The sequence below is a fragment of the Plectropomus leopardus genome, chromosome 23 (genome assembly GCF_008729295.1).
Source record: "Plectropomus leopardus isolate mb chromosome 23, YSFRI_Pleo_2.0, whole genome shotgun sequence".
Classification (NCBI taxonomy): Eukaryota; Metazoa; Chordata; class Actinopteri; order Perciformes; family Serranidae; genus Plectropomus; species Plectropomus leopardus.
In genome coordinates, this window is record NC_056485.1 from 11,281,876 (window position 1) to 11,294,129 (window position 12,254).

Below are 12,254 nucleotides of genomic sequence, written 5' to 3' on the forward strand. Positions count from 1 at the left end.
TTTCTCTTGTAAAGATGAAGAAAAAAAGCAGTTGGGTTGAGAGAAAAAAAACCAGCTTTTAAAGCCACAATAATGTATCCAGGAGGTCAGAGGCTTACTTGTTTTGATTTATGAATCTCCATCCTCTGATGTCTATTTTTGCAGTATGGTGCATGTATGGAGAAAATATGGCCCTATGTCTTTCCCATGTGTTCGACTTCCTCCGCCAGTTAGAGCTCTCTCCAAGGAGACACCGGAGTTCACAGAACTCTTCCTCTCTGCTCTGGCAGTAGCTGATGTTTACCTCCTGAGTTCAATCATTTTGACACAATCTGCAAAGAGCTAAGCGAATTAAAGATTTTTTTTTTGATAGCGAAGCACAATGCTCTCTGCCAGCAGACAATGAAAGGATTGGGTTGGCAAACGGTGAGATCAGTGTTGTTTTCATGATCAAAGGGTAGCTGGCTAACGGGACGGACGGGAGCGTTTCCAGAAGAGCGGGCTGTGATGTAGAGCAAGAGGCTCCTTTATGGGGAAATGGTACTCTTTGGAGCTAATCTGCATGGGATTTCGCACGGTACCAGAACCTAGCTGTTAAGCCACACAGTAGCTCAGTTGGCTACCTTGCTGCTATCAGAACTCAATTAAAATTATCCACTCTCCATGTAGCGCTAACAGCATTTCTTTGAGCCTGAGCTTCCTGTCATTTTTTTTTCTTTCAGGTATACTAAATTGTTGTCAGCACTTACTCTCCTTCAGTGGTGGCACCGGTTCAAAAGATAAACAGCTCTCCTGAGTTCTCGCATGAATTTCTCAAGTGAAAAATAAAAATTAAATAAAAAATTAACCTTGAAATCACATTTAAGAGTGTCATAGGCGTATTCCCACGTGCCTTGTATGTCTTATTTTAGTGCTAATTAACACAAGTGTCTCTGCTGTTTTTCTAAGATAGTGCATAATTAATGTATATACCACTTTTCACACGATTTGCATGGAGGTTATTGTTGCAAGGTTAATCTTTTTCTCACTTCTCTCAAATTTGTATTTCACACAGTGTAAATGTGTTCAAGTGGAATTATATGAGTTGTTGACCTTTTGCTAACTCTTGCATTTTCTTTGGGTTGCAGCTGCAGAAAAGAGAGCGCTCTTGCCGCTTTTATGTTCAGGTATTTGGACCAAATTTTACCCCGTACCTCCTCTCCATTCCCTCATTGTTGCATCCATGCTGTCATTTTTTACCATTTTTACCATATACTTTGAAGTTTGACCTTTTGAAGTGGAAAGAACTGACAAAGACATGATAAACACATACACACACACACATATATGTATATATATGTGTGTGTGTGTGTGTGTGTGTGTGTGTGTGTGTGTGTGTGTGTTAAATTGTAAATCAAAGGTCAAATTTCAGTAGTATCATATCATTCATTACGTTTCCATCCAAGTGCCTCAAACCTGCATTTATGAGTCATATGTCATCATTGTCCCCTGCATGCATATGTCATGGATCCTCCTTCTTCCACTAATACATTCTGCCTGAGCATGAGGCTGAGAATTTCTCTATTTTCAAATGCCGCATATCCATTGTGGATTTCTCCGGTGTCTCAATCATTTTGCAAACGCCCTTAAACCATCACATCAGCACTGCTTTCCAGTGAAATACCCACATAAGTGGATAGCATCAGTCAAAAATGAAGCTCTCAGGCATGTAACACACTCCTACATTTCTCAGCAAATGCTTAAGAGCCAAAAGAAGTGACCTCATTACACCAGCAAGTCGACTTCTAACTACTAAGTCAGCTAAAGTCATGGCATGTTATGATTCTCCCTAATGCATAATACATGTGTGTCCTAATTTAGGGGGGTCTCTATCGCTTCCCTCAGCTATTTCTCGGGCTACTGAGTGATTTTGTTATCCCCGGGGTGACATTTTAGCTGTCATCAGAATCGTCTCTACCTTGACAAGAAAACTATGGGAAAAGTTGACACTCTGTCGCTCTATCCCATACAGATGGCTTCAGTAAATTTGCACATTAGAGGCAGATGTGTTATACTCTATATGTATGCTCTGCAGCGCTCATGTTAAAGCAACACGTATTTGCCTTGATTCCTCTGAGAAATGTCAGAAGGCACTTTGCTATACATAGTCATGTGATTACTCAGATGACATCCGAGTGGAATGTATGTTTGCATACACTTGAGTATGCTCACATGTGCAGATGGCTTTGTGAGTGTGAGATACTTATATGATAAGAATGGTTGCGCCCGCTATATATATATATATATATATACTTTTTTTGTATCAACAGATGCCATAGAATGACAGTTCATAACAATAAATATGTGTACTGTAGTTTCATGCATAGGGCTAGGTATTAGTTAAAAAAGTATGATACCAGTACACATACAAGTACTCTTAATGAGATACCAATACAGTACTTTATTTGAAACACATATTGGGCCTCATGCAGCAAGATTCTCTTGAATTTCTGTTATATTTTCTCTAAAATTTCTGGTAAGGCAAAATACAAGAGAGGTCAATTCCACATGCTACAAACGAAAATGAATCCCACTCATCATCTATAATCTATTAGCATAGGTAATGCCCCCTAAACACTATATAAAGGCAGGTTTTGTGCTATGACTTTGGCACATGCCCAAGACGAGAGAGATGACACCAAGAAAGAAAAGAAAAAAAGAACTTCTGCAGTAGTGAAATTGACGTGGGCCTAATGTTAAATGAAGTTAAACAAAGTAATTTTAATTTCAGGGATATGTATTGAAGTATTGAAAGTAAAAGTGCACAAAAAAAGATTTAATAACATTTAATATGTCAAAATTATTAAAATGAAAGGCTGCATGTTCTCATACATACAGTACATATGAAAAGCTGGAACCATGTAATTTTTTTTTTTTTTTTCATGAAAAATAAATTACATGATTGTAAAAAATTGTTGCCAATTAAGTTGTGAATTATGTTAGTGGCACTTGTATATTTTTATATGGTTTGTGCACAAAAATCTTAATATTCAAAGTAGTAAATAATAGTAGTGGAGTAAAAAGTGCAATATTTCCTTTTTAAGTGTATGGAGTAGAAGTAAAGAGTAGCATGAGATTAAAATACTTAACTAAAGTAAACATTTCTCAGATTTGTACTTTAGTACAGTATTTCAAGAAATTTATTTAGTTACATTCCTCCCCTGGTCATCAGAGTAATTAGGATCAATGCACTAAGTAAAGTCGTATTTTTTTGTCCCTGAAAATTAATAATCTGGATATCATAATTACACTAAAACATTATCTAAATTCGGTTAAATGATATTAGTGCATGTTTTAGATGCTCCTCAAATTTAAAACTTGTTTTTCCTCTTATCTTACTAAACGTGCTCTCAACCAGTCATATAATTTTTTCTTAAGAAAAGAGCAAAGTAGGAAAACAATGGTAATTCCTAGAAATCAATGGATACTGACAAAATAAGAACACATTGTGGATACGAGCAAAAACAAGATAAAGTTAATTTGTATATTTCTTCTTGTGTGAGGCCCAGTGTGACAGAGTGTATGGGTTGTAGTTACTGCTGCAGGAGTGTGAGCTTGCCTGGCTGCAGTCACACAGTGACAGGGCTAACTGTGAGCATTACACAGAAAAAGTTAGCAGCAATTAATGTGTTCAAAGACAGATTCATTACCATTACTGTGTGAGTTTGTTTGGTTCAGTTGAAGGAGTCAGTGTTGGATGTTAGCAGCTGCTGCTGTGTTTGTGCTTGCTGGGCAGATGTTTGAACTTACTATTGCACCAAGTACGTATTAATCCATGGCTGAAAATAGTCCCCTTCAATTTCATAATTTTTATTCACTCTGAACTTTCTCTGAAGATCACAATGCCTACCTGTTTTTTACCTGGTTATTTCATGGACTATGTTGACATTAAAATTAGAGAAAAACACCCTGATTCCAAAAACATTTGAATGATCCACATATGCTTAAACACTAAATACATACTATAGACTACATCCAAACTAAATACAAATTCCTCTAGAAAAGACTAAGAGTCTAGACACACTAGTGGCTCTGTGAGGCACATCTTTGAAATGTTTCCATGCGGAATAATGGCATACAAATCCATACCCTCTACCAATTTACGTGCATCTGTGTGTTTTTGCACCTGCACCTGGTTTCGTGTTTCCACAGTGTAGTATGTACTTGGAGGATGTATTGTACATTACCATACATGACTGTACACACACTCCTCAGCTGTGCACCTCCTCCTCTATTCCGTTCCCTCGCTGCGTTGACAAATTCAAACAACAGCGAGGAGCTTTCACTTGACGAACCGGAATAATGGAGCAACATCTGTGGCCTTAGGTAAACACAAGCATTGACTGCACGCGCTGCCAGCCTTTGAGGGACTTTCATTGATTAGGGAAATTGGGCAATGTTTTCTCCAACAGGGCCCTGGAGGTTGACATAAATGGGATTAGCAGAGGAATACAAAGCAAATGAGAGGCGCACCTGCCTCTGCTGTCCCTCTGCTCGGAGACGGCGCTGAAAACAGACTTCAACAGTACTTTGGGAAAAGGCAGATTGCGCCAGTGCAGGTGTGGTTGTGGCAAAGGAGGCTGTTGTCCAATATAAAGCACAGGGCTTGAGGTTGATGTCTAAATGAGATGAGGAGTGATTCTCATGTTGATTGAAGGCTCCTTTCTTGTTTAAGTGGTAAACAAGTTGATGACACTTGAGATCACCTGGTACTGAGGTCTTCATCTCGTTAGAGTCATCAGGAAATTTCAGTGCAAAAAGCCTCACTTGTTGTAGCAATCTCCCTGCCTACATTGATTCTGTGTGGATGAAACAATCGTTGATTATGACTACTTTTGAGTCTTTCTTCAATGTTCATAAACAGTGATATCTGCCACTTGTCATAGCCAATGTAATCCCACCCAACAGATTTGGCCTTGATAAAGCTACAAAGCGTATAATGATCATCTCCCTATGTTCTGCATTTCCCCTGCAGGAATATTTTTCTGTTGTGCCCTTTGATTTTCAAGCAAACATGATGAAAATAGCGGCCTGCCTCCTATGCCTTGTGGTCATAGTAATGGCAGCTTGTTTATAGGCAGTGACATTATGGTCCAATTACTGTGATTATGTCCATCCATTTTGTACCAAGCTAAAGTCAAACACGCAAGCTCCGAAAGACCTCTTCCTCTGGCATTTAGTTTGTTTTAAAATAGAAGATTTGGGATTTAGAGTATATTATGGCATTAATATTGCTATTTCAACACATAAAAGAACCAAATAATATATTTTGCCTTAGTAGGAACCAAGTAAGTGTGAATTTTCAGGATGCAGGGAGGATATTGAGCTCCGACCCCTCATTAAAATGACACCTTTGCATGCAAAGGGGGGAGTGTCACAGCGTAGGATGACCTTAGAGCAGGCGAAACGGAGGGAGGCTCCTCGTTCGCGAATGTAACAAGATGATAAAATTTCCCTGGTAGTCAATTTGTTGAAAGATGAAGATAACCACATCCTCATAAACAGAGAGCTCCTCATCTGGCCTGCAGTGCAGAGTTCTGCCTGAATAATCTGCGCAAGCTGTTTCTGTTTAAAGTGGAGAGAGCGGAGGGATTTCGCTCACATTCAAGATTTGATGTATGTGTTCATTAATCTAGCGTTATCTTTTGACAATGCTTTAGTTTTCCTGTAGTTGGCTTTTTTAAATTTAGATTATATTTAAGTGTTCATACATACACTTACTTTGGCTACATAATGTAAATACCTACATCTCCAACTGTAGCCCTAAAGCTCAAATAGTAGATGCAGAAAGGCTGGGTAAAGGTTTTGAGCAGCGGTGGAATTACATGCACTTATTACCATTCAGGGTAAATTCTTCCTAATGCTAATTTTCCTAGCACTAATTCCATCTGTACAACTGAAGAAACATTTTCTTCTCTAACAAAAAACTGTTATCACTCACTAATTCCAATTGCTTCTGCTATTCCAAATACATATATTTTCTCTCACCCGCAGTCCTTTTAATCAATCTAGATAGTTCTGGTGTGAGTTGCGAATGTTGGAGATATCTGCCATAGAGCTGTTTGCCTACTCTTGAATATAATCAGACTAGATGGCACTCAGTTTGTGGGGCTCAAAGCGTGAAAAATATACATCTGAATCCTTGTTGTGAGCAGTTTCATATAGGAACTGTTTTTTTTCCACCAACCTACACCTTCCAGCAGTATCACTGTGCAGAAGGAAGCGTACATCTGCTCATGGAGTAGAGGCTCGTACTTGCAACAGCGTGAGATGTAAACATTAATGGCATCCTCCTTTGCTGAGCTGTAAAGTTAACTTTCTCGGTGGTGCTAGTTGTTTGCTGTTTGGCGAGTCTGGTAGAGAGAAAATAGTTCCTTCATGAAACTGATCATAATAAGGTCTATGGATTATCTTGAGTAACCGGGTCATGATTCCTGGAAAGAGACACTACTGTTAAATTTTCCAAACTTTTGGGGGGCTTTTAGCACCACAAACCAAGTACCATGTGGTTCCATTATGTTCTAGACCAGCAGACATCCCTACAGTCGATATCTCCAACACTCGACATGTCATACCAAAACAATCTAGGCTGATATATACCAAGTAAGAGGAAGGGTAATTATTTTTGATTTTGTGTTGAACTGTCCCTTTAACTTACCTCACTGAAGCACAACACACCCTGTACACATTTCAGATTAAAAGCAGTGTGAGCTTTAATGCAAGTTTATCAAATTAGAACATGTCAAAAACTTCCTTTCCAAAATAAAGTCAAGGTAAAAGCCTTCCAAGAACTAGCAAAATGTTGCTATTCAGAACTGACCTGGTTTGAAACATCTGTGCAGGAGTGAACTTTAAGTACATAAGTACATAAAAACTGTATTTCTGTTCCAAGAGCAGCTGAGTGTTGAGTATAAAATGACATTATTGTACAGACGAGAGAGTGAACATGAAAATTAAAAGCATGTTTCTAATATAAGTATTATCAAATGAAACTGGTGATGAATAAATAAAGGGCTGCTGTTGCACAATAGTAAGATTAAGCCTGAGACATAAGACAAAAAGCAGAAAGGTAATCCCTCAGTTACTCACATATACAGACACAACCACCCGCTTACAACAGAGAGAAGGTTTCATGAAATATTAAACAAGAAGGTTGCAGAGATTTTCAAAGGAGACAGAGGATTTGGCTAGCAGGTCAAATGAAACAGGAAAAAGAAATACAGAAATGATGCAACAGCTTCACCTGTGCCAAGAGACATCTAGTCAGATACAAGAGGACAGAGAGAACAAGATTGTTTGTGTTGTTTTTTTTCCTTCCCATTTTGAGATTGGCCTTCACTGAGAGAAAACAAGTGAGAAGAACCAACTGGCAAAACAGGAAGGGAGGAGGGAGGAGAGACGCACAGAAAGCCGACGAGCGAGCAAGCCAGAAAGGGAAGAGAGGGGGATCAGCCTTAGCCAGAATCAATTTCCCAGACCCAGAGTTCATTTCATCAATCAGCACACAGATAGAAGCACACACAGCACGGGTTGGCTTGGATTCCTGCCAAGCACACGCTAATGTCCACCTCTCCCTTCCTTCCTTCTGCATTGGTATAAATGGCCCGTGCACTGCAGCTTTTCACGCCCAGTCATCATCCTTGTTCCAAGTGGAACATTCCAGCAGTGAGTCCAGTTAATAATTAGCATTGCCTAGTGTACCAGAATGTAGTTTTTTCTCAGCACAGAAAAGTAAAGTAGCTAAAAACATGGTCGGGAGTTTGCTGTAGCAGACTGAGCCGCTACATTTGACAGATGGAGTGGCACTGTGCTAATAGCAGTAAAATAGCAGCAAGTCCCCATCACGTCCTCTTCGACTCAACTGCACAGACTAAGATGATGGTTGTGGTGTGCTGCTTGGGTGCACAACCCGAGCTAACCGGATACGGGCTGTAGCTTCATATTTACCACACGGGCATGAGAGTGCTGTCAATCTTTTCATCTGTCTCTCAGCAAGAAAGTGAATAAGCATGTTTCCTAAAATGTCAAATGGTTACTTTGGATGGATAAAGAAGGAGAGGAATGGTGTGGGGGTTTTTTTGTACTGATTGACAGGCCATGCTTACTTTGACAGAACCAGTGATTTTTGCAATGTTGTTGCCCAAATACACACTTTGGACACATGCACATAGTGCTTAAAGGTTTACGGGCAGACATATACCTACAGGTTTTATTTGGTACGAGTGAAGATTTGTCATCTATCTGGCGTCAGAGCCATTACTGGGATTCAAGAAATATTGGTTTCCACCTAAAAAAGTCCCTATTGCCATTGTGCATTAAAAAACTTGAATGACCTTGAACTTAAATTCAAAGACTAGAATAGATAAATTCAGCTCTCCAGTTCAATATTTTGCCAGTTGAGGATTTGCAAAGGAAAAAGTTGCAAGCTCAATATTATTTAATCAAAAGGGTTGTTAAAAATTACCTTAATGGATGATTAACTGATCTCATGATGTAGCACTGACTTAATTAATATTACTGTATTGTCTTTGAAACAACGAAACGCATTCTTTGTTGAGCGAAAAAAAAAGCATCCCTCAGCAAAGAGTTTGGCATTTTGGGATATGAATTTGTTTTTTTGCTGAAAGTTAATTAAGAAGATTGATGCCACTCTCACGTCCGTATGAAAAATATTTATCAACCATTTAGCTTCGCTTAGTACAAAAAAGTAGAAACAGGGGAAACGGGTTCCGGCTCTGCCCAAAGGTTACAAAATCGACCTGCTATTATCTCTATCGCTTACCTACTAACTTATTTTGTGTTGTTCCTTTAATCCATGCTAATATATCCATGCTTAGCTAACTGGCTTATGGTGTTAGCTTCCGTACAGAAAAGTTTTCTTAGTTTATCTAACCATCTGCAAGTAAGCGAAGAAGAGAATTTCCGAAAATGTTACAATTTCTTCTCCTTTTAAATGTAAAAAAAAAACCAATGTTCTAGAAAAAAAAACAAACACTTGAAGGCCATGACATCAGTGTCTAAAATGATCACTTCAATGCAGTTTGGCACACAGAGAGCTTAACAAAACTCTCAAGGACACAAGGTAATAACCGACAAAAAACATTTTTGTACAGTGTCCTTTGTACAGGGTCTTTTACTTTTGTAAGTTGATGATAACAGCCAGTAAACCAATGCACTGGACAAAGGCATAGAAATGGTTCAGTTAGGTGAACAATGTAACTATCCTGGTACTCGGTTTTCTTCTGAGTTTCCTTTCACAGAATTTGGCTGTAACTGATTCAACCTGCAACAAATAGCTTAAACGTTTTCTCTATTGAGATGATGGACATTATAAGACACCTTTTTTGCATCATATTGTACTGAAGGCTAAAAGTTCAGATTTCATCTGTAGAGCATACTGTGAGCCGCATGCCTTCCAAACAATACTCAACCGTCTTGATATCATTATTTCATTCTCTGGATGAATGAAGGGAAATTGGCATGCCATACATGTACTACTAACAGTAATGAATAATTTGCATCGCAGTGATTTGGTAATCTATTGCACGTCCAAATGATGCACTGGGAGTGAATGTCAGATTTATTGCTTTTCTTTACACGATGTTATATATGCCTGAAGGGCTTGTAAGAAAACTGATCTTTATTACAATATTAATGTTTTGATACATACTTTATAGCCTGACCTTAGTTGTTTTATTCACTCACATTTATAAATTAACTATCACTCCTGAAGTTTCTGACCCATCCTTCTTGTCTCTGGCTGTCTTTCCACCTTTTTTGCGCATCTCTTCTGCATGCGAGAAGACAGCCTCCTCTACAAGTCCATCAATCCTTCCCCAGAAGAACCATTATTTCAGTGTTTTAAGAAGTGCTGGGAAAAAAATTGCAGTGGCGAACAAAGGGAGAAAAAATGTCAGTGCCTGAAGAAAAAGAGCTCCTTAATTGAGAGTGAATCAACCTCTGCCTCTAGCTGAATGTCAAAAGGTGTGATTGGAGATTGGCTGCAGATAATGAATAATCACATCAAAGTTGGTAGACTGCCTGTGCGTGTGTGTGTGTGTGTGTGTGTGCATGTGTGCGAGTTTGTGTTTTTGTATACTAGCAGGTGCAGAGGTGTGTGTTCACTCTTGCGTCAGTCTCTCACAGTGTGTGTGGTTGTGTCTGGGTGTGGGCGGCTTAATGTGTGCAGGGTATGTTTTGAATGAGGAAAAGCCAGCTGGTGCTGTTTGAAATTCTCATCCAGCGCCAGTGAGTTGAATACAATCAGTCCTCCGTCTCCTCTCGCTATCACAGTGATTTGAAGCAAACATACAACTTAACATTACAAGGTAACTGGGGGGGTCCATTACAGTTACGCTTTGTGACTGTAATGCCAGTTTTTCCTGTCTTTTGATGAGGAATTTATTTGATACACTAAACCACATGATTTCTCTTATCGCCTTTGGCTTTATCCCCGTGCTGTTTTTGAGTCATGCTAAAACTCTTATTCCCTTTCATAATCCATTGATCAAAAAAGGGGATCTACGTGAAGTTCAGAGAGAAAGTTCAGTGGCGTGACACCCCTTTTTAAACACACATCATAGCCTCCATCTTCAGGATGTCACAAGTGTCTTTTGAAGACGCGTGAAAGGAGTCAAATGTCAAACCAAGTTTGTATCAGATATTGAAAAGATGGAAATGACACTCTTAATAGCAGTGCAGGAAATTTCTAATAATTCTGCGTGTGACCACCTACTGTAGTTTAATGGCTTAGAAAGAGAGCTTTCTTCCACTGGCAGTTATTCGGTGCAGTGGTACCAGGAATGAATTGCTTTGCTTGACCAATTAGTATTCCATTCATAAATCTTGCCATTGGCATTTTTAAATCTTTAATGGCTCTTAATTTTTCATCTTGTCTTGAGAATGTTCTTGTTTCTTCCTTGCTTACTTGCTTCGGCATTGTTGTGAGCAGATTAAAGAAGGCGTAATAGTTGTTCTTAGCTATTAATATGCAGGAAGGATGTGAGCTGAATAGTTGCAGGTTGTTGCTACCAGCAAATATCTTGTACGTTGGAATGTTTCAATGTTGCCGGGTTTTTTTTTGTTTTTTTGTAGGCTTTTGTGTATCCGGATTGGCTGCATGAATAACATTAATCTCACCAATTAAAGACTTTAGCCTCAAGTCATGTAATACTTGGCCTCTGGTCTTGTAAGCACTGGATCTGATTCATTTACATGATTAATTATTCTCATAGATAAAAGGAAGCAGCAACAAATTCAGTCATATCCAGTGCCATTACAGATTCAGGTGTTGCTGCTACCAGTCACAATCCATGTCTAAAAGCATAACTTGTAAATGAATTGGAAATAGGGTCATGAAATTGCTCAGTAGAAAGATGATTATGAAATTTTCAGTTCAAAAGAAAAACCATTCATGCTTCTTCCTTGCACAATCCCACAGGATTGTGTGACTTGTTTTTTTCAGTCTTGAACTCTCTTTTATCTTCCTTCACTCATACCGTTTACCAAATCACCATGTCAAACAACAGCAGTCCCAGGCCAGCTTAGCTCCTTTTCACTAAATCGATGATTTGGACTCCCCAGGCCATGGTGGAGACAGTCAACAATTTGCTGCAGCCGCAGGCCCAGGCGGCATGGAGGGAGCTGAGCACAGGCGAGCAGCTGAGGGCCGCGACCATGCTGCTGGATACGGTGGAACAAGGGGCCTTCGTCCTGGCTGACAACCTGCTTAAGACGGACATCGTGCAAGAGAACACTGACAACATCCGTGAGTACAATTTAAGATGTTTCACTTGTCTGTCTTCACATGCAAATGTCATGTTGTCATGTCTTGTTTTACAACGGTGAAGAAATTGAAACATCCCCTCCAGACATGTTTTAAACATAAAAATACAAGAAATATTTTGGAAAATATAATTCCTCTGGCCACGGCTGTCACCAGGGTGGAGGCATTATGTTTTTTGGTCATTGGTCCATCTCATTTTAATGGGCACAATGTCTCAAGAATTCCTTGAAGGAATTTCTTCAAACTTGGCACAAACATCCATAAGGACTCAAGGACGGACTGATAAGATTTTGTGGGTAAAAGGTCATGGTCACTTTGGTCTTGAGTCACTGTCATTTTTAGGTGTGGGATACCGCTAAAGGTCTTGAGAGCATTTTTTTAAATTTGACACAAATGTCCACTTAGAATCAAGGATAAACTGATTCACTTTTGATGGTTATAGATCAAAGGT

The 12,254-nt window shown here is 39.1% G+C and overlaps 1 protein-coding gene across 1 annotated transcript in view; it reads left to right on the forward strand.

Moving 5' to 3' along the window:
• The window catches only part of LOC121961921 (adhesion G protein-coupled receptor L3-like), a 249,776-nt gene that overhangs the window by 180,363 nt on the left and 57,159 nt on the right, over positions 1 to 12,254 (forward strand). The window contains exons 11-12 of the mRNA XM_042512028.1: positions 1,107 to 1,145; positions 11,602 to 11,785. Of these exons, the coding sequence (XP_042367962.1) occupies positions 1,107 to 1,145; positions 11,602 to 11,785 (223 nt within the window). The remainder of the gene's footprint in view (positions 1 to 1,106; positions 1,146 to 11,601; positions 11,786 to 12,254) is intronic.